The 23,176-nt window shown below is 46.4% G+C and overlaps 1 protein-coding gene across 8 annotated transcripts in view; it reads right to left on the bottom strand.

The window, feature by feature from the left end:
• Positions 1-1,216: 1,216 nt before the first annotated feature.
• LOC309629361 (uncharacterized protein) overlaps positions 1,217-23,176 on the bottom strand; it is a 31,131-nt gene continuing 9,171 nt past the window's right edge. For 4 of the 8 annotated variants that reach the window (XR_014245011.1, XR_014245013.1, XR_014245015.1 and 1 more), the window contains 2 exons: positions 2,650-2,921; positions 1,217-2,384 (listed from right to left, as the gene is read on the bottom strand). Coding sequence is in view for 1 of the 8 variants with exons in the window: in XM_082393392.1 (XP_082249518.1) it covers positions 2,220-2,384; positions 2,638-2,921 (449 nt within the window). In the remaining 7 variants the exon portion in view is untranslated. Of the gene's footprint in view, positions 2,385-2,637; positions 2,922-23,176 lie in introns of all 8 variants that reach the window. The other 4 variants (XR_014245012.1, XR_014245016.1, XR_014245014.1 and 1 more) reach the window with 3 other exon arrangements.

The following is a 23,176-nucleotide window of genomic DNA, read 5'->3' as shown; positions in this document are numbered from 1 at the left end:
CTGCCCACATTTTGCAAAATCTTGCCGTGTCACAAGTCCTGATTAGGTGCCAAGAGAACAATTTCCCAGGCCACCGCTTTAACAAGGCCATGCTTCCTAATTGCTAGTTTTCTTCTAAGTAAATAAAAAAGAGGGGGAGAGAAATCAGTGATTACTCCACCTTATAATCCCACCTTCCATTTATGTGCGTTTCTCTTCAGAGGAGCTCAAAATGCTTCTTTGTATATTATTGTCTACTTTTTTCCTCCTCAGGTCCTTGAGATTCCTAGGGGTGGTTATTATACCATTTTACAGCTGGGGAAGGGGATGTGGTTGAGGTTATGCAGTGTCCAAGCACCCTCACTGGCTACGGTCAGTATCTAGAAGCTCTTACAGGAAACCTCCTCATATCTGAAAATAAAGTCGTCGCCTGGGACATAAACTAGGCTAAAGCGAACACATAAACGGCACACTTCATGACAGTAATTAACACTAATTCTCACAACAATCCTATAAAACAGATAGTATTACACCCATCTTACATATGAGAACAATGAGATTCAGAGGGGTAAAGTAAGCTGCCTAGAGTTGCCTAATAATAATAGCTGTAATAGTAGCAAAAGCAGAAGCTAATATTTATTAAGCAACTTAGCATGTGCCAGGCATCTTACATTTATTAGCCCATTTTAATCCTCACAACAACCCTCTGAGACGATTATTAGTATTAGCACCATTTTGCTGACAACAAAACCAAAGCACAGACAAGTTAAGTAACTTGCCCAAGATCACAGAGCAAGTAAGCGGCACAGCCATAAAGGAACCCACAACAGGTATGCATGTCCCACCACACCGTTTACCCATCTAAAGGAATACTTACACTGAGGGTTGGCCTGGTGACACCCAGATACAGTCCAGGTGACTGAGGTACAGACCCACGGCTGCTCTGTGCCCTAATCACTGTCCTATAAAGGTGGGTAGGGGGTGGCACTTTCTGTACTCCTGCTGTGTGCCAGGACCCTCACACTCTGGTACCCGGAGAGGGGGCCATAGGGAAAGACTTTTCCTGCCTAACTGAAGGTACATGTGTGCGTACTTTCACTGGTATAAAATGGCACTGTAGAGATCATTACCACAAAAGTAGTGGAATCTGTGAGTAAGGATTAATCTAGAGAGACATTCAGACCAGTGGGAAGTGAACTTCCTGTATTGTGTGTGTGTGTGTGTGTGTGTGTGTGTGTGTGTGTGTGTGTGAGGGAAACAATGCTTCTAGCTCTTCCACACTGCAGAGAAATGAGCCCCCAACCCATCCTAGAACCTTGGCTTTTTCACTGCCCTCTCCCCAAAAGCATCCTCCAATGCCTCATTCCACTCCTTATACGTGCATATCAGGAAGGGGATGTCCTCGATGGGGAAACAGATTCTGACTCCTTGACAACTTCTGTCCATCAGTAAAGTGGCCTGCCAGACCCGGGCTTCAGAGGAAGGGGCCTCCAAGGGCCCGGAACACTTCCTGGAGCAGTAAAGGTGAGATCAGGCCCTTCCCCTGACTCTCAGGGAAGGTCCTGGCTGGGCTGCCAGGCACCATGTCGCTCTTATACCCCCCTTTTTTCACACCAATACTGGTAGCCGACTGACTACAGTCCTCACCTCTTGTCACTGCCTGTCCTATCCCTTTCCCATAAGTCGAAACGCCAGGGAAGCCTTCCCAAGAATGGCAGGGTGAGTGTTAACACACCACCAACATGTCCAAAACTAACAGAACGTACACAATTCCTGGTGAGGGCTGTATACACCTCCCCCACAGGCCCCAGCTCTTTCTGACTAAGTCAGGACATTTCAGAAAGCCTGACTTTGTCACATCTGATTTCCAAACTTCCCAGAGCTTGTTTCTCCACCTTGTTGAGATCCGGCGTGCCAGAAGAGGAATTCTAGAACACAGCATCTTTCATCTGGTGAGCACAGTAGTTATAAGCACAGGCTCTGGAGCAAGACTGCCTAAGTTTCAATCCCAGCCCTACCATTTACTAGCTGTGTGACCCTGAGCAAGTTACTGAACCTCTCTGTGCCCATTTCGTTGCCTATAAAACAGGTATAACAAGAATTCCTACTTCATAGGATTCATAGGATTGTTGTGAGGATTGAATGAATTATTGCATTAAAGTGCTTAGCACAGAGTAAGCACTCAATAACTGCTGAGTACTATTATGGGGCCACAAAACGTCTTCCCCCAAAAGAATGCATTAATTTTTTGTCAATTTCAACTCTGCATTCCAGTACTTCAGGCAGGTAGAGGCAGCTCCTAAAGTGACAACTTGAATCAGCTTGGGGGGGAGGGAGGATGATATTAGAAAGATTTCCTCTTGTAAGGGTTTAAATCTTCTCAGCCCCTGTTGACCACATGGTATCTGCAGAAAAGAAGAAAAAGAAAAATCAAGTCCTGAGACCCACCCCAGGGAGGACGGTGAACCAGACTCCCTCGGGCCACAGGAAGATCCAGTGGTTGGGTTCGCCCCCCGCCCCCGCCCGGCCATCCACCGCAGGCTCCACCGCAAATGCTCAGAGCCTTCAGAAACGTAACACCAGGGAGGCGAAAGCCTGCGAATTCCCAGAGCCTCTCATGCACGCGGCCTCTCTCCCCACCGGCAGCGCCTTAAATACCAGAGGACTTGCCAAAGATGGAACTGTTTTGTTAGGAGCTCGGGTTTCTCCCGCCGCGAGGCTGAGCCGGTGGCGCAGCTGCTCAGAGGTCACGCCCGAGACACGTCCGCACAAGCCCGGCCGGGGGCTGGGGACGCGGGGGCGGCCAGCTTCTCCGGGGACCTGCCGAGTCTCGGTTCCCATCTTCGTTTCACAGACACACAACCCGCCGAGGTGGCTTGCCTCTCCCGACGTAGATACTCTTTTTGCAAAACAAAAAGGATGCAAAACAAAACAAAAAGACCCTAAAGGAAAAGAAATGGTTCTTTGAAAATGCCAATTGTCAGATTTTGTTGTTGTTGATAATTGGTTTGGAATTCAATCTGTATGGGATCTGGAGCTCTTTTTCAAGAAATGGCTGAAAGAGAGAAACCTAAATTTGCCACAGGAAACCTGAAGCCTTTTAACCTTGAGAAGTTAGTCTTCATTTTCTGTTACTTAAAATATTTGCATTTGTATGTTTAGAGCCCTCTCTGCATATGATAAAAATAGAAGGCACTGAACAGTTAACCACCTGTGTTTTCCTTGGATGCCATATTTTCCACCGTAAACAAGAAAACACAGATTGGAAATCCATTCATTCCTTCCTAGGAAGTGCTTCAGTTGAGGTTTATTTGTGTTTTCAATCAATGGAAACCAAAAACAACCTTTGCAAGATTAAGATATTTCATGCAAAGAAACACCATGACATCTTTGTATCCCCTCTGCAGCTCTTTCTACATAAAGCCCAAGTTTTTTTTTTTAATGCAGTTAATAATTATAATTACTATTTAATTTACTGAGCGCATATTATGGCACATCCTACATGTTTGACTTATCTCATTCGTGTTATTCTTTTTTTTAAAAAAAAAAAATCTTTTCTTTTTTTAATATTTATCTTTTTTTATTTCATTGCGCCGGGCCTTAGTTGCGGCTGGTGGGTTCCTTAGTTGTGGCCAGTGGGCTCCTTAGTTGTAGCATGCAAACTCTTAGTTGCAGCATGCATGTGGGATCTAGTTCCTTGACCAGGGATTGAACCCGGGCCCCCTTGCAATGGGAGTGCAGTCTTAACCGTGGTGCCACCAGGGAATTCCCTCATTTGTTTTATTCTTAATGCCTATTTTACAGGTGAGAAAACAGCTTCAGAGAGGATAAGCAATAGCTAATAAATGATGCGGCCTTTATGTCCATGCCACTCAGAGGTCTGAGAGTGGCAAAGCTGTGCTCTTTTCACCACCATAAACCATTTTCGGTCTTTTAAGTATTTCGAAGTAAATGGATGGCTAGGAACAAAAAGGTGTATCTGATCTTTTAATTTCCAATATAACTTTTAGGGGCAGAGGTATTCAGTGAAAGGTACTGATTTCTAGAACGAGTGCTGTCTATGTTATCTTGCCATCCAACCTTAATAAGCCTCCCTGCCTCAGTTCCTCCTCTCTACAATGAGACATTCTCTCTAAAGTCCTATCTAGCGTCTGACACCTGAAGATTTATCCTAAATTAAAAGTTCAGACTCTGTTATTGGACATGGCATAATATTAATCACTGCGTTCCTGATTCCCAGGTTCCTTTTACCTGACTCTGTGGTTCTCAACACTAGCTGAACATTAGAATCTTCTGGAGGAGCTTTTAAAAATACAGATGCTCAGGCCACACCCCCCAGAGATTCTGATTTAATTGGTCGGACATGTGGACCTGGCATGGGTATGTTTCAAAAGCTTCCCAGGTGAATGTGTAGCCAGGATTGAATATTGATCTAACCTAGTGAACTACTCCAATTTCACCCACCCCACTTGTGCTTTTATTAATGTAGTTGCTGTAACTGGAATTCCTTTTTATAATGTCCAATAACACGAGTGCTACCAGAGTCGATCTCAAAACAGATGTGAGCTTTTTTACTTTGTGTAATTTGCTTAAATAAGTTAAGGCATCTCACCAAAGCTTCAAAATGCTGTAAAAGTATCTCTGTGTGTGTGTGTGTGTGTACACTGTTGAGATAATAGATGATTCTTTCTTCAGGGGTAGAGACAGAAGAGTTTTACAATAACCAGAAGGTTCTAGGTCAATCTGAGCCAATAATTGATTGGCCAGGTGAAAGAAATCACACAAAATATTTATTTAACCCAAGGGTAATACCCTTTGGTATTGGTAATACCCTTCTTTGGAAGCAGCCTATTTTAGACCTGGTCTAAGAGATTGGGCTGAGCTGGAGGGGGTAGAAGTATGGAAGTCTGGATAAGAGGTCAGCTTGGAGCCATTTTTATCCCAGAATGCCCCAGGCTATTTTATGTTTTATTAGTCTCTCAATTTGGTATCTGTTAGCAGGAGGCAAACTTTCCAAAGCTCTCCATATAAAAGTGACTCAGTGGCAAGTACCCAGGGAAAGTCCAAACATTCTTATAAGTCAACAAAGATTTACTTTTGCTTTATGGAAGGATTTACTGATTTCTTGATATACAGAAGAAATCTAGAGAGTTTGTTTCATAAGAAAAGTCTGTTATAGTTTGACTGTTCATTAAGCTTAGGCTCTTCTCTTGTTATTCTGCATTAACCCAGCACTCCACCACCACATCACACACACACACACACACACACACACACACACACACACACACAAATAGAAACATAGTTTTTTCGTTCAAGCTCTGGTGACATAGTTCAAGTGGATGAAATACTAGTAGGTCGTACTAATTGATACTGTGGTCACAACAGTGATTTCTCGAAACATCTTTGGTGGGGCTGACATTAAAACAGGAAGATTGGGTGGTTCTGTGGACCTCTGGCCTTTACCTGTTACTTGTAAATAATCTCAACCATACAAAAAGGACACAAGAGTCTACTTAATGTAAAAATGCTTGAAATCGCCTTACATGTTAAAGTGCTGTGCTTCCCCTTTGCAAAAGAAAGATTAACATTTCTGTACAGGGAATGGTTTTGATCCTGCCTTCCAGCTCCAGTATTTACATCCCAGTAAAGTTCATCTGGATCAGTTAATCTTCACATGAATGAATATGCAGCCCAAGATCATGTTTTTAAATTAAGTTATAATCCAAAGAGTGGACAGAGGTTGGGGGTAGAGGGAGGGTCTTATCCTAATAATCTGAAGATGAAAAGCCCAGAAAGACTCAGAAATAATCTCTAATGTGAATTTCCGTGGTAAACTCTGGGTCCAAAAAAAAAAAAAATCATTTCAGGACTAAAACAAGGAAGGAGCAAACTGATTAAAGCTTGCTTAAATGAGGAAACTGGGGGAAAACATCTTGTCAACACAGATACATTGTCCTGCATAGATCAAAGATGAGTCTGTGCTTTAAAAAATTAAAATTAAAAAAAAAATCAGCCTAGGTAAGAGAAAGGGACTTTGAAGTAACAGGGAAGTTATCATTTCTTGTGTGAACTACAGGAATCAGATCAGAAACGCTGACCTTGAGAAAAGAAGCCAATAGTACAGTTTCCAAAGCAGGGAATGATTTTTAAAATCTCTTTTACCTGTAATGATATATAGTCTGAGTTTGGGGACAGAAGTAGCCTAATAAAAGTGTGTTTTGTTTCTGTTTAATCTAATAAACATTTATTGAGCACTTCCTATGTACCAGGCACTGGGCTAAGCATAAAGATACCAAGACGAATAAGACTCAGTCTTCTTCCTCAAGATGCCCGCCATCAGGTGACATTGCTTATGGTGGAAATTCACATGAGGTATTAGGATAACCACAGTTTCACAGGTGATAACTCGAGTTGTGAGCAACTCGAGGCTTGGGGGTTCAAGAGGGTTGGGAGTAACTTGGATATGCCACCTACTTTGATCTTCAGGTCAATCCAACAAAAGTTCCCTTAGAGCCCACCCTGGGAAAGAATTCATGGGAGGTGCAATGGAGGGGGCAGAGATCACTGTCTTCCAGAGGTTCCCAATGATGTTTCCAGATAAAAAGGAAAACAAGGTGAGTAACTTTAATGAGAACTTGTTGCACTGGCAAGTAAAGACTGCTTGCTAATTGGTTCTCCCCAAGAGGAGCTAGATAGACTTTTGAAATGCTTTGGAAGAATAATGCTTTTAAAAGCACAATAGGTTAAAACACCAGAATGACAAATTAGCTTTGCCAACCACTTAGTCAGTGGCCTTCCTTTAGACACTGGGCTGATTGCGAAGTAGATACTAACTGGTGAGCTTCTCTGTCTCTGTCACAGACATTTAACCCTTTGCAGAGAGGTTTTAGGAGCCATCAGTTTGTAACTTAATGGGCTTTGCAGGGAAAGCGAAGTATAGGCACATGTGAATTCAAAATAGAGGTGCTGGTTAAAAGCCTAACTAACTACCTCTAGACAAGAGTTGGAGCCCAAAGTATCACTGAAGGCAATGCTACATCATTCCAACTGTCCCCCAAGTCCTCCCCAACCATCTGGCCTGGATGGCTGTGACTGTATCTGAATTCTCATAGGCCCCTGGGCTGTATCCCTGGATCTCCCACCCTAGTCAGCACAGTTTGGAGCTGTTCTCTGCTTGGGGCATGGCCTTCCCAGTTAGTCTGTGAGGCCCGGACACTAGAGATCACATCTCCTCTCCTGTCCGCCTCCCCGTTCTCCTAGCAGAGGGCCGTTTGCATGATATGGCTGAACACGGCCTCAAAGGGGAAGACTTATACTTGGACCGGGAGACCTGGATGATGTCCACTGTGACCACTGACTAGCTATTGACCTTGGAAAATTAACTTTTTTGTCTGGACTGTAGTGTCCCCATGTATAAAGCGAAGAGGATAGGTTATACATTCTTTGAGGCCTGTCTCTAATACTCTATGATTATGTGTTTTCTAGCGAATGCCAAATCTCTCTCTCTCTCTCTCTCTCTCCATACACACACACACAGAAACACACACACCCCTCCGACCTCACTTCTTCTTTCTTAATGAGTCAGACACACAATATCAAACACACACGTCTCCAGATGAATGCTTCTAAGATTGGCATTTGATCCTAACAATATCAACATGACATTGACCCCAACACCCACAGAATTCAAAACTGAGCACCACATGTGTCCAATTCTTTACAGTTTCCAGAACGGTTTCACATAGGACCCCACAGAATTCTACAGTAACCTGTTCCTTTGGGCCCATTTCACAGAAGAGGTTTTGATGCCATCACATCACTCGCTAGTAAGTCAGCTAAAAGCCATCTCCCCTCCCCAGAAGCCGATGCCCCCTCCCAGAGAGGTGCCAGGCACAGCTGCACATCCTTCTTCTCCCAGCGGGAGTGGGAGGAAGGCAGGAAGGGAGCAGTTGAAGTTCAAAAGGAGGAAAGAGCAAGTGGAAGAGACGGGGAAAGAGGAAGGGAGAGGAGAGGAGGGTAGCCACGTTCCTGAGACAGGTGAAGAGCCCTCCAACCTCAGTCTGCCCTCCGCTCACAGAGCCTGGCACCTCCTAGGATCTGGAAGCTGTGGGTTATTCTTCTGACCCTCTGCCACTTCCCTGCCCTCCCCTGCTCTTTCCCCTTCTCAGGCTGCCCTAAAAAGAATGTCCAATGCAATCTCTCTCCAGCTGTTTGATCTTTTTAAAAGTCTCTCACTTGTCTGTGGCATATGCTCCAACTGAAAAATAGACCTTGGGCGTTCAGGATGGGGAAGAGTATTAAATGGCAACAGCCAGCCTCGTGCCAAGGGTGTGGGCAGCCCCTAGATACCTATGATGACCAGATGTCCTGGCTTTGCCCGGATGGTCCTAATTTAAAACATTCTAGCCTCTTGTCCCCATAAGCGCCTTCACACTTGTCTGACCATGTGTCCCTATTTGGGGTCTGGAAAATAAAGTTACCAGATGGATACCTGATATCCAAGTGTCAAACAGGCCCAGTGTCAGCATCCTGGGGGTGGAAAGAGGACACACATTGAATCCAGATGGATCTGGGGTCAACCAGCTCGGCCACTTACAATCTGTGTGGCTTTAGGCAGCTTTTATTCTTTCTGAGCCTCAGTTTCTTCATCTACAGAATGGTTAGTTTTCCTGGAAGCCGGCCCCATGGATTTCGACTTAGAAAAACCACTGCTCACAGGCACTTAATATCTCCCAGATGTTTCTGCCTTTCTGTCTGTACTGTCATATTGTTTGGATTTGGGTTAAATCTGGTGTGTTACTGTTTAAAGCGTTAACTTAAATGTATGGTTCAGAGTACCATCTTAAATAGCAATAATAATAGCAACCAACATATCCAACAGATATAAAATGCCCTCCTTTCCGCCTGCGCGTCCATTGCAAATCCTCCTCAGTCCGCAGAACTGCATTCAAATCCATTCTCCACTGCTCCCTAACAGTTTCACGTAGGCTGATCTTGCCGCAGCCAGGTCGGGGGAAGAGGCAGTGGAGGGAATCTCATCTAGATCATTGCTGCGGGTTCCAGCTGCTTTTGGCTCTCAACTCCCTCTAATCCACTGGTCACAAGCCCAGTAAGTGGACCTTCCTTTTTTTTTTTTTTTTGGCCATGGGATCTTAGTTACTGACCAGGGATCAAACCCGGGCCCACAGCAGAGGAAGCTCGGAGTCCTAACCACTGGACTGCCAGGGAATTCCCACATGGACCTTCCTTGAGCCCCTCTCCCCACCTGGTACCCAGGGGCCAAGGCACACAATGGACGATGGGTCCACAGTGGAGCCAGCCAAGTGCCATAGCTGATCCTGGCGTCCCACTAACCCGCTGTTGGCCTTAATCTGGTCACTTGACCTTTCTTAGCCTCAGCGCCCTCATCTGAAGACTAGGATTAGGTTTCCTAGATCTGGTGCCTATGAGAAGCATTTTCAAAGCCTTATTGTTGCCCTGCCATTTAACCAGTGTTTCCTCCTCCACTCCCAAACCTTCTTCAGCTCCTATTTCCAGACACAATAAGCACAAACTCAGCATTAAAAAACCCTCCAAACACCCAGCATTCAAAACCTTCCATAATCTGGCCATACCCCCAGCTTCTCAAACCTATTTCCCACCCAGCACACACTTTTGGTACCAGCCCTGCCAGGCTCCTCACGGCCTGCTCGCACCTGTCTCTGCACTTCTGCCCAAGCTGTTCCCTTCACCAGGCAGGCTCCCCACCCACCTAGCCAAGGAGGTTTCTTTCTAGACTGAGTCACACCCTTTCCCCACTGCTATGGACTGAATCGTGCCCCCCTACCAGATTCATATGTTGACACCCTAACTCCCCTCATGTGAACTGTATTTGGAGACTTCCTTTAAGGAAGTAGTTAAGGTTAAATGCAGCTATAAAGGTAGGGCCCTAATCCAATAGCATAAATGTCCTTATAAGACAAGACTCCCCACCACCGCCAGCCCTGCCCCACCCAGGCCATGTGAGGACATGTGAGAAGGTAGCCATCTGTAAGCCAGGAAGAGAGCCTCACCAAAAACCAAACTGGCCAGCACCTTGATCTTGGACTTGCCAGCCTCCAGAACTATGAGAAAATAAATGTTTCTTGTTTAAGCTCCCTAGTCTATGGTATTCTGTTATGGCAGCCCAAGTAGATGAATACACCCACCGTCATCACTGATCTCTCCTTCCTTAGAAACCTGTGTCACTTGTCACCAGCCCCTCACATGATAGCACTAAATTAGTGACACTATCTTGCTGACTCAATAATTTCCCCCATGCGTCCCCATTTTGCTCCTCCAATAAAGAGAGAAGCTCTTTGCAGGTAGGCACGTGAGGATCTGTATCATCCATAAGCCCAGCACAAAGCATTGCACACAGCAGATGCTCCAGACACGCTTAGCTGGTTAAAAGTCATGACCTGATGGAGGAGGAAAAGTGGTCCTGAGAAGACAGGAGTCTGTCTGGTATGGCTGTGGGGCACCTTTAGAAGCACACACTTACCCACACCCAGACATCTGCTTCTCTATGTCCAGTCTTGGCTCTGTCACCACAGCCCCCAGAAGGACACTGGGAAGGGGAAAACACACAAAAGATGACCCACACTGATATAACAAGGAGTTTCCCCAACCATCAGGCTAGCTAACAAAGAGATAGATGTGCCGTATTGAAAGAGTTACTGAAAATACTTGTCATTTAGTATTTGCATATTCTATGCGTACGCTGATAAGCATTCACGTACTGAATATTTTAGCAGTTTCATATATGTATGTGTATATATATATACATATATATATATTTAATTGAGCACCTGCTGTGTGCCAGCCACTACATAAGTCACTTCAGACCCAAGACCAGTTGAACTAATCTCCATTTTACAGGTGAGAAAACTGAGACTTAAAGAGGTGACTTAAGTAACTTGCCCAGGTCACACATCTGGTAAGTGAAATGGTGAGCCAGTGATAGATTGCATTGGAAAAGCATTCATGTTCTAGTTCATCCAGCCAACAAACAGAGCAGATACCACTAAGCAGAACTTCCAAACTATTGCTTGTCGGGGATACAGAAAGGAAGGCAACATAGACCCTGTCCTTAAGAAATTGTGGAAGAAAAGAGAGGGCATGTAGATCATGAACTGTAGGTGGCCGTAAGAAGGGACAGGAATCAAGTGTTTCAGGAGTTCAGGAGAGGGACGAGCTGTACCCTGACCTCAGGCCCAGACATTGAAGGACAAGCAGGAGCCAGGTGCAAAAACGGAAAGGTGCTGGTGGAGCACTGGGATGCGGTGGAGGTTTCGCTAACCAGGGCCCAAGGCTTGTGGGTGGCACACCCCCAGGAAGACAGGGTGAAGTGACAGGACTAGGACCTCTGGCAGCGTAAGGCTGACTTTGGGCAAAGCTGCAAAGCCTCAGCACACATGGTTTACCCCCATCCCCTTGTGCCCCACTCTCAACTTCTCTAATTAAGGCAGGGACTCAAATCAGGGCACTAAGTTGCTGAGAAGGGCACGATGCCCAGGAGGGGAGTGCTGGGGTTGTGGCAGAAGGGGCACTGGACTTGGATTCTAGAAGTGGTTCTGCTGCCACCCAGCAGGGTGACCTCGGATAAGTCCCCCAGCGCGGCTGCACTTAGAAGGCCTTGGCCTGGGGGATTTCTGAGCACCGCGTGGCTCCCACTCACACCAGGCGCTGGGCTGTCATCGTGGGTGCACCGGAGACTGGGGGTGTGACCCTGCAGGGAGGTGAAGATCCCCTGCCTGGCCCTGGAGGAATCTGTTTCTGATTTGGGGGAAGCAGGTACAGCGGGGCCTCCTACTCGGAGCTGTGATCACTGAGCATGACCTCGGGGCCCCTAGCGGGGGACCAGGAAGGTACTCAGGGGGACCAGAGGTATCTCAAACCACAGCCCTCCCGGCCCTCATCCCCAGGCCCTGCGCTTAGAAGGCTGCTGGGTCTAACAGGGCCGACCGAACTAAACGGGAAGCAGTTAGATCGTTCGGGATCCAAAGGGCAGGGAGAGGGCCCTGCCGGGCTGCCGCGGAGGCGGGCGGAGCGGTGGGTGCCGCAGGCGCTCTCGGAAGTGCCCCCGGGGCCCGCGCGGCAGGCGGTTCCCGTTTACCGGCTGGGCCGGCCGGCGGGCGCGGGGCAGCTGCTGGGAGGTGAGCGGAGCAGCGTTTTCCCACAGTCTGGGGCGGTGACACATGGCGCTCACACATTCCACAGCCGGCGGCTGCGCCAGGCCTGGCCGCGAGTCAAGGCAGCGCCGGAGCTGCAGCCGAACAGGTTCCGACTTTGGCACCCGCCGCGCGCCCTCCCGCCTCCAGAGCCGCCCGCTTAACCCTTGGATGGCTGGACACAACTGCAGAGGGCTTTGGTTTTGTTCTCGTTCCGTTTCTAATCCCAATGCGTGGCTCACCTAGATGCTGAATAGATGTGGAATGAATACATGAATGAGTGAACGAAGGAACAAAAGAAAGGCAGCCGCTCCTGGCAGGCACGCACCACGTGCCTATGTAGTTATGAACCATTTCCAAAGGCCTGACTCCCACTGTCTCCGTACATTCTTGAAAAGACCCTGAAGGATGGGAGGAGAAGGGTATTGGCAGCCACTAGTTTGCCACGGGGAAAACTGGCAAATTTTTCCAGTTTTCCAGTTTTCTAGGGAAGCCTTGATCACAGCCCACTCCGGCACAATTGAGTGCTGCAAGAACAGACAATTAGAAAATTCCTCAGGGCTTCCCTGGTGGCGCAGTGGTTGAGAATCCGCCTGCCAATGCAGGGGACACGGGTTCGAGCCCTGGTCTGGGAGGATCCCGCGTGCCGCGGAGCAACTGGGCCCGTGAGCCACAACTACTGAGCCTGCGCGTCTGGAGCCTGTGCTCCGCAACAAGAGAGGCCGCGATAGCCAAAAATAAATAAATAAATAAATTTAAAAAAAAAAAAGAAAATTCCTCAAAAAAGGGGCCCTCTGATTCAGGGGCGGACAGCTGTGTGGCTGGCATGCCAAGCACTCCTAGTACTCTACCTCACTTGGGCTTCTGTGTGGACTCCCAGGGACCCCTCCGACTCTGCTACCTCCAGAACTGTATGGAACTTCCCCAGGCAGATACCACACTGAAACTGTAAGTCATGGAACCTTCACTCATGGAAAACCTCGCAGAGCAAGGAAACCACCAAGCATCCCCCACGAGAGCTGCCCAGACCCTAGGTTCAGGTATCCTGGAAAATGTACTATTTGCAGATCTGTCTTATGTACATTGCCTTTAATTCCAACGACAATGGGTAGTATGACTGCCCCTGGTTTATACCTAAGAAATTGAGACTAAAAGCGGTGAAAGCGCTTGCCTGATGTCACATAGCTCTAAATGTGCTTGACCCCAGGTTTGTCTAACCACCAGCCCAGTGCTTTTGTCAACTCGGGCTCAAAGTTTAGATGCAGTTCAGATTACATCCTGCACACACCCTCTCCCTCTCCCTCCCTGTCATACACACACGCACACAGAGCTGCCTAACTTTAACATTCTCTGAGCAGAATCACACTGGATCCTCACTGAGGATCCTCAATAACTCTGACTTTGGTAGAGCCTGGTAAAATTTTTCAAACTCACTTTTGCTCCGTGAAATAAACTACCCCATCCTCTGATCTATTAGCAATATAGTCTCAAACCTTACAACATAATCAAGGGACAAAGAGGTCGACCATGGAGATTTATGAGGTCCTGGGTTTGTTCAAGTTAATTCACTCAACCAGCTAGCATTCACTGTGAACCTACTGTAGGCCAGACACTTAGCAGGGTGCTGCTGATGGAGATGAGAGAAGAGACTAGGAGGAAGAGGAGATGCAATGGAAAATAAAATCTAGAAACCCTCCAGACCCAACTTGGGGCTCCTAGTCAGGTAAGTTGGAAAGACCCATAAAGAGACAGTTACATCATAGCATGATCAGAGAGGTGGGGGTCCAAGGGTGAGGATACCACTAGCTGAAGTCCAGAAAGGGTTCCCTAAAGGGTGACCTTTATGTTGAGCCTTGAAGAATGAATGGCTCTCCAGATAGGCAATGGGGAAGGCCACTCCAGGCAGAGAGAGCATGACAATATCTTAGAGCTGATACAGAAAATATGAACCATACATTAAAAATGGATAAATTGTATGTCATCAAACTTTAAAATATCAGCTCACAAAAATATATACCGTGGAGAAAATAAACAGGTAAACCATAAACAAGGAGAAAATATTCACAAAACATATATCTGACAGAGAGCCTCTATGGAGAATATAAGAAGAATTCTTGCCACTCAATAATAAAAAAGACAAACAAGCCAATGTTTTTAAATGGCCAAAGACTAAACAGACACTTTACCAAAGAAGATACACAAAGGACCACAACAGGCACATGGGGAAGTCCTCAATATCATCAGTTACCAGAAAAAAGCAAATTAAAACCACAACGAGATACCACCACACACCTACCAGAATGGCTGAAATTAAAAACTGACAGCACCAGATGTTGGACAGGACATGAAGCCATTGGAATTCTCATACATCACTGGTAGGAATGTTAAATGGTACAGCCACTTTGAAAAACTAACAGTTTCTTAAAAAGTTAAACACACATCTACCCAGTGGTATACTGGTAAATGTTTAACAACAGACTCCCCAGAAGAAAAACAAGCCTGCTTGGTAGTATTTGCTGATTTCCTTGGTATCAATTCCCTCGCCATGGCTGGTTTCAAGCCGCCAGTGACATCACTGAGAGCTGAATTGGGAAGAGATGAGCATAATTGCCTCTTGCCAGCCAGTACCAACCCACCCCAGCACACCATTGTAACTACACCCTGACCCAGCAATTCCACTGAAAGGTATTCACCTAAGAGAAATGGAAACATACATCTACAGTCTCAAAAGAATGTTTGTAGCAGCTTTTTTCATTATAGGCCCAAATTGGAAACAACCCAGATGCCGGTCACAAGAGACTAGATAACTAAGTTGCACTGTGTCCATACAATGGAATACTACTTATTGATAAGAATGAATGAGCTACCGAGAGAGGCAACAACACGGATGAATCTCAAAAATATGCGGTGTGAAAGAAGAAAACATGAGCAGAACACCCAGTACGATTGCATTTCTATGAAATTCTAGAAGAGTCAAAACTAACCAATGGTGATAGAAATCAGATCGCGGTTGCCGGGGGTGGGGGGGGAAGCAGGGACTGACTGAGAAGAACCCCAAACAAACTTTCCGGGGTGATAGGAATGTTCTAGGCCTTGACATGTACTGGTCAAAACAGAAGACTTCAGATGTGAGCATTTCACTGTTTATAAGAAAGGAAAAAGGCGCTGAAGCTAAAAAGCCTGGATTTCCCTTCACTTGAACACTCAAGGTACCTTAGAAGCGGAGGACCACAGCCTAGCGTGGGGGGGGGCTACAAAACAGCTGGCTCAGCACAGGGGCCTCGGGGAGTAAACTCTGTTTCTCTTATTTTCTTTTTTAGCAAAATCAACAAGGCAGTATTTGCTTTGCTGTGCACTGTGGTTACTAGGTGCCCCTGCCAGAGGCTGGAGCATGGTCTGGGCAGCCGGGGTAGCGGGGTGGGTCGGGGGTGGGGGGGAATGAGGCTGCCTGGCTTACTCATCCCCGCAGCTTGGCTCATCTTCCCCCCCACCTTCTTCATTTTTGAAGAATTCATTTAAGGAACTTGCAAAGTTACTTTGCCTCCCAGTTTTCTCCACTCTCTCATATTTTCCTCCAATGCTCCCTTCACCCACAACTTTCCATTCCTCTTCTACTTAATATAATTATAATATATTGCTATTACAGAGATATATGCTAATTATGTAATAGCCCAAAGCCATCAGGAATCCCTAATGCCAAGAGTTCTACAGTAACTGAAGCACAAAAATCATTAAATGACTAACTGGTCCTCCAGTGTGTTGAGTTTGGAGCCTAGTTCTGTGTGTGATCATGGGAACGTTATTCAAACTCTCTGGCCTCAAGAATCCTATTTGCGAGAAGGGAAATAATTCCTACCTCAGTGGGCTATCGCAGGGATAAAATGAGATGACCTGTGAAAGAGCCAGCGTGTTTGGAGGACTTAATGTTTGGGGCTAGTTTCTCTTTTCATATGTCATTGAAACGGATCCTTACTGGAAACATTTTAATGATACCATTTTAAAGAGTTTGTGCAGCTCTCCTGTGTCATGCATCTCGTGAGGAGCAAAGACAGGATTCCAGCCCAGGTCTCTGCTCCTCTTCCTGCCGTCAGTCCAGACGGTGCTTCCCAGGCTGGAAAACCATCTGGCTCAGGGCACAGCAGTGGACTCCACCCACCCAAGCTTCCATGTCTGCAATTCCAGAAAACATAGCATAAGAGGGCCAGGTGCAAGAAGGTGGAAAAGCTCTTGTCTCACACACACAAAAAAACAGTGAAATTCCTTTCACACCCTCTTACCTCCCACTCCTTAATGAGTCTCTTACCAACCCAGTCTCTTTGACCTTTCAAAGTTTTCTAAAGAGTTACTTGGAGAACTCTTGGAGACTGAATGTAAGGCACTTGTAAAATTTCATTCGGTATTCAGGGTTTCCTCTTGCTTTTTCATATTTTATTTGCATACCCTTTCCCATAACAAAATGTGCTAGCCATTGTCTCCTGGCTCCCAAGCCCTCCCGCCTCCTCCACTTCCTTCTCATCAGCGCTCTCTCTACTGTAAAAATAGCTGGTTCCAAGGTCCTCCAAAACACTGCTGGCTACTCTCCTTATTTGCTTTGATCCTCGGAGTTAATGTTTCCTCAGTCTTCTTATTTGACCTTCTTTCTTGACTATTCAGCATGCCCCACAAATACAGGACTCTCCTATCTCTGTGCCCTTGCTCATTCTGTCTTCCCCACATCACCCCTTCTTCTTCACACGCTACATCCTTCAAAACTCAGCTCAAATGCCAGCTCCTCCCTGAAGCCTTCTCTAAAGACTCCAGCTAGAAAGGATCTCCCCCTTCAACTGGGCCCCCCAACCCTGCACATTTCTAAACCTCCTTGTTATGACACCCACCCGTCATGTAGTGTATGGAGGAACAAGATGGCATATTGGTGATGCCAATATGCCACCCATGGGTGGATGGGTGGGAGGATGCATGGATGGGGGCATGGATGGAAGGTATATGAATTGTTGAGTGGACAGACAGCAACGTTTCTTAGAGTTATGAGACATCCTCACACCTGGGTGTCTGCATCATGCTCATATATTTACTTGTTTCACGTTTATTCAACAGCTTCTATGTCTTGTCTGTCTAGCCACAATCTATTTCTGATTTCGGGGAGAGGCATTGGGAATATTTAATTCAGGCTGGATTTTAAGTCCTGTGCAGTCAATATTTACAGATGACAAAAGGCCAGATATTTTTTAATTTGTCCCTAACCTGAAGCCCAATGAAATTTTACTAGCATTCAGAAGTAGATGTCAATGTATTTCTTGTTTCTGTTCTCTGGGTCCCAGATGAATGGGAGGTCAATGAGGCCAACTGCCCATTTTTTCAGATGAGGAAACCAAGGTCTAGAGAGGGAGAGTGGCTTGCTCAAGATTTGGGGTAGAATGAGACTAAGACTCTGCCTTGACACCAAACCCCCAACTCCTCACTCTGTCCCTTATCCCTTGAAACGTTTTAGGTACTTTTTTTTTTTTTTTTTTTTTTTGGCTGCGTTGGGTCTTCGTTGCTGTGCACGGGCTTTCTCTAGTTGTGGCGAGCAGGGGTTATTCTTCATTGCGGTGCGCGGGCTTCTCATTGCGGTGGCTTCTCTTGTTGCAGAGCACGGGCTCTAGATGCGCAGGCTTCAGTAGTTGCAGCACGTGGGCTCAGTAGTTGTGGTGCACAGGCTTGGTTGCTCCACGGCATGTGGGATCTTCCCAGACCAGGGCTCGAACCCGTGTCCCCGGGATAGGCAGGCGGATTCTTAACCACTGTGCCACCAGGGAAGTCCCTTTAGGTATGTTTCAATCCTTGATGAAAAGCAGGAAGGTTTGGGAAGAAAACGCAAGATTTCTCTGAAGAGAGGTAAAGTTTCTCTTATTATAGAATCTTTCCATGTTTAACACCATTAGATTTAAGGCCCTAACTTTCCAAGGTGTCATTTGTACAATCAAGAGGAAAATACAGTGCCTCTGACTCCTTCCTGAGAGCTCTAGAAGTTTCAGAGTTGTATTTGCACAGACAGGTCCTCTCTGACATGGAAGATGAAGATTGGCGACCTGCACGTTGCAGGCTCTGACTTTTCTTCTCCATGGAATTTCTAACATCCGCTAGGACTTGGTAAAATTTTGAAAAACTCTATTATCAGACTAAGAATTAACCATTTCTCTACTCTGGCAGTGTAATCACATTCCATAGTTTTTATTGAAGAACAAAATACTCAGGTAAGCCTCTGTGCACTCATTTCTCTAAAGAAGGCTGTGGTTTCCCTGTCTCAAAATACAACTCAATGACACTTCACAGGAATTTCTAAAACTTTAGGCTGATGTTTCCAGGAACACCTTTAGTTCTGTTTTCGTAGTCTAATATAATTTCTCAGTGACCATGGTTCAATGGTTGGCTCCTCCCCTTTAAAAAAATACCACATCAGGGGCTTCCCTGGTGGTGCAGTGTTTAAGAATCCGCCTGCCAATGCAGGGGATATGGGTTCGAGCCCTGGTCCGGGAAGATCCCACATGCCGCAGAGCAACTAAGCCCGTGAGCCACAACTACTGAGACTGCGCTCTAGACCCTGCAAGCCACAACTACTGAGCCCATGTGCCACAACTACTGAAGTCCACGCACCTAGAGCGCACGCACTGCAACAGAGTAGCCCCTGCTCGCCGCAACTAGAGAAAGCCCATGCACAGCAACGAAGACCCAACGCAGCCAAAAATAAATAAATAAATAAATTTATTAAAAAAACAAAACAAAACACATCTCCCTCATAACTCTGTGTCAAGAACTAAGGACACAACTTATGTATGCATTATAAATAGAGCCAGTGACTACTCAAGGGCATTAAAAATCTTTTTTGTCATTTTCTCCTGGAAAGTCCAAAAGTAATAGGAAGAAAGTGGGAGAGAGTAGCCAGAGAGCGGGGTCATGGAGTGGGGGGAGGGTGTCTTTACAAGAACTTGACCTCCTCCCCTGGCGCCCAAGCAGCAATTATGACTGGTCAGCCAACCTGAAACACATCCTGCTTTTATAAATTTCCAATCAATACCCCAAATGCCAGAAGTTTCTTTTCAAATTTAAAAAAAAGGAGGGAGGGAGGGAGGGAGAAAGGAAGAAATCCAAACAGTGGAGAAACCCAGGCTCTGTGGCCCCCACTTTAGCTTGTGAAGCGGTGACAATGGTTAGAAATCAATGCCAGAACCACAAGGCAGCTTTCAGACACCTCTTGACCTTGTCACTTCCTGGGTAATTAAGAGGCACTACAATTTCGTGTCACTGTCAGGGCCTGAATGTATATTGATAGATAGATAGATATGTTCTTAAAAGATTCTTTTTCTACAGGCTTGGTCAGGATCCGGCCAAAGAAAAGGAGGAAAAGAAAGGCATTCTGTCCAGAGTGCAGGGAAAGGCAACATGAAAGGAGAAACCTAAATTTTTCATCACAGTCTGTCCTGACGTGGGAAAATGGCTCAGGCAAGAACGTACGGCTTGTTCACTGTTGGTCTTTTCCTTCTTTCCCTTGACAGATATCTCTGTGTGTTGCAGGCAGCAGGGCACTCCTCTCCCTTCGTGTTCTTCTTCAGATACCTTCAGAGCAATAATGCAAACCCTGAGCGCTCCAAGATGGGTTGAGTCACTGCTTTACTTCACAGGGCCCCAAAGGGAGCTCCTTCCCTTCTTTGGGCCTCAGCTTCTCCAAATGAGGGGAATTGGACTAAACCCTCTTTGGAGCCTTCTTCAGGGATGACATTCACTGAGGCCATTAGAAATGGTTTCTATCTCCTGACCCCGCCAAAGGAATAGAGCATCTCGGGATACTAGGAGAGTGGGAGTGGGCCTCCCCGCCCCTGCCTGTCAAACACCAGCTACTGAGGCCACTCAAAGCCATAGGGAGCCCCTAGTAAGGACACTGGGAGAAAATCGTCCTAACCCACTGGAGAGCGAAGCTCTAAAGCACTTTGCCATCTCTGATGGCTCTTCAGTGAGTCTGTGTCCTTGCCCAGGGGCTCTTGTCTGTGGGGCTCCGCTTAGAGGGCTGATCACAGTCTGCTTCGTATACTGACCCAAGCGGCGCCTCCATCATGGACCCTGCGCTCCCTGACTCACCACCCCCGCCGATGAGCTCCGCATCCATCTCAGCTCTAAGCCCAGGACCCAGCGCGCAGGAGGTATTCAGTGGATGCTTATTAAGCCAATATCTGAATTTAAAGTACAGTGGGAAGAGAAGAAGGAAGCTTGTTGGTACCGGTATCACATCCACATAAAACAGGTTTTTATTTCAGCAGAATGAGTCACTTTACAAAGTTCTAGGTAACTGGTTTTACGCCTGGCGCACAAGACTCTGGTTCTATCATCTCTCTCTCTCTCTCTGCCCACTACTGACACAATTACGGGGTACACAAACCAGTAAAGTTCAAGAAAAGGAATGAGTATATGATGTCACCCACTGAGGCCTTCCTCTTTGGTTGGCCAACTCTGTCCCTTGGCATAAGGGCTTGTGTATGTAGTGACTGTCCTGGAAATCTTGTCACTGATACCCCAAAATGAGTGACAATCTCTGCATGCTGCCGTAGATGTGTTACCTATGCATGGGCTCCAAGCAGACTGCAAAACACTCTGGAGGTTGCATTGGCTGTCCCACCAGTGATGCCCCCTTTCACTCTTGGGATATCAAAAGTATAAACATCATAGTGACTGTGAACGGGAATTTACTTGTCTGAAGGAACAGTACGATTTAAATTACATATTATCATAATTGTACATTTATAGCTCAGATGAAGCTTGTCTTGATGTTCTCTCTACCTATCGGATAAGTGCTGTGTTTTAAGGCATTCTAGCTGAACTTAAGGAAAGCTGGCTCCCAGACAACCTGGCTCCCTTTGCAAATCCTTCTGCCCTCTGTGAGGGTAGGTCCCAGGTCAGTGAGATCCATCCTGAGGAAGGGCAACTTCTCCCCAGGTACCAAAAGATCCTTATCACTTTGGCCTCTTGGCTACTTTTTCTTCTGGCTGGCTTAAAGCCCTTTCCATTGGTTCTTACAGTAGGTTGAGGATCAAGAGAGACAGGATTAGGGCTTCCTTGGTGGCACAGTGGTTAAGAATCCGCCTGCCAATGCAGGGGACACGGGTTTGAGCCCTGGTCCAGGAAGATCCCACATGCCGCGGAGCAACTAAGCCCGTGCACCACAACTACTGAGCCTGCCCTCTAGAGCCCGCGAGCCACAATTACTGAACCCACGTGCCACAACTACTGAAGCCCGCGTGCCTAGAGCCTGTGCTCCGCAACAAGAGAAGCCACCGCAATGAGAAGCTCGTGCACCGCAACGGAGACTAGCCCCCGCTCACCGCAACTAGAGAAGGCCCGCGCACAGCAACGAAGACCCAACACAGCCAAAAATAAATAAATAAAATAAATAAATTTATAAAAAAAAAAAAAAGAGAGAGACAGGATTAGCAGCCCATGGAAAACTAAGCACAGAACAGCAAAGCTCTTTGCTCCAGTGGAATGAATAACAGAGGAAGTGAGACTAGACCTACAGGGTCAATATCAGTAGTAGCAACTTGAGTCCTCAGAAAGGAAAAAGAAAGTCCTCAGAAAATTATGGGAAGAGACCAAAGGGAGAGGTCATTTAAGAAGAAAGGTAGAAGGAGAAGACAAAAAGTAGCTAACCTTTAAAAATAAAACATTAACCCTTTGAAGTCCCAAAGCCCTACCCCCTTTTCCTTCTCTCAGATGGCATACAAGCCTCAACTGCCTAACTTGTCCTTGGGTCTCACTTTTCTTATGCCCCCAGGCCCCTTACAAACAAAATTAAATTTGATTTTCTCCCGTTAAAAAAATAAAACACTAAGAGCTAGTGGCTGAAAAGCAACTTTCTGTACCAGGGCTATTCAATAAAACATCCAATAAGGCTGATGACAGAACAGTTCTATTCTGTGCTAGCCACATGTGGCTACTTGAAATGTGGATAATGCAAATGAAAAACTGTTTTACATTTTATTGCATTTAATTAAGCACATTGAAATAGCCATCTGTGTCTGGTAGCTACCATGTTGGACAGCACAACTCTATATCCATCTCCATCATCCAAAAGTATTACAAAACATCAGTTATGTGGGGACTGGTAAAGCCTTGAAAAACGTGAGTAAGGAAGAGGCTTCTTAACTCCCACTTGGCGTGTACCCAGGACTGTATTTTCAAAGTCCATTAGGGCCTGGCCAGAGTTGGTGATAGAGCCCACCAGAGACAGCCATCAGTAGCATGCCCCCACCAGGATGCCTCTTCCTCCCGTGGCCCCTGGCATGCATGTGCTGAGCCCCATCTCCACCTCCCTGCCCCAGCCGTCCTAGCACTGATGACAATGTGTAGCTGTCGGACTGTGCAGCGGCAACTCCACCGGACCGTGAGCTCCCAGAGAGCAGCGATTGGGTCTCACCCGACATTGAATACCTCCCTCCAACTCAGCCCAGTGCCTGTCACAGCAGGTACTCAAAAGAGGATCGTTTTGAACAGAATTCCCAGTATTGAATTCAGAGGTTGTCATTGCAAGATAGGCTACGGACGAAATGTTTGTGTCCCCCAGCGCTCATATGTTGATGCTGTAATCTCCAATATGATGGTATTTGGAAGTGGGGCCTTTGGAGGTGATTAGGTTTAGATGAGGTCATGAGAATAGGACACCCATGAGAGGATTTGTGTCCTTATTCGAGGAAGAGACCAGAGCCCTCTCTCTCTCCACCATGCGAAGATAGAGCAAGAACGCGGCAGCCTGTAAACCAGGAAGAGGGTTCTCACCAGACACGAATCAGCTGGCACTTTGACCTTGGACTTCTCAGCCTTCAGAACTGTGAGAAATAAACATGTATCATTTAAGCCAACCGGGTCTATGGTATTTTGTTATAGCAGCCAGATCAGACTAAGACAGGGTCTTCGGGAAAAGCAGTTTTTGATATGCATTTTTCACGTGCACTCATTAAAAATAAAAACAAAACCAACCA

This window comes from Balaenoptera borealis, assembly GCF_965194805.1.
Source record: "Balaenoptera borealis genome assembly, chromosome: 5".
NCBI classification, from domain to species: domain Eukaryota; kingdom Metazoa; phylum Chordata; class Mammalia; order Artiodactyla; family Balaenopteridae; genus Balaenoptera; species Balaenoptera borealis.
The sequence above is the reverse complement of the archived record's forward strand: the minus strand, read 5'-3'. Positions and strand labels throughout refer to the sequence as shown.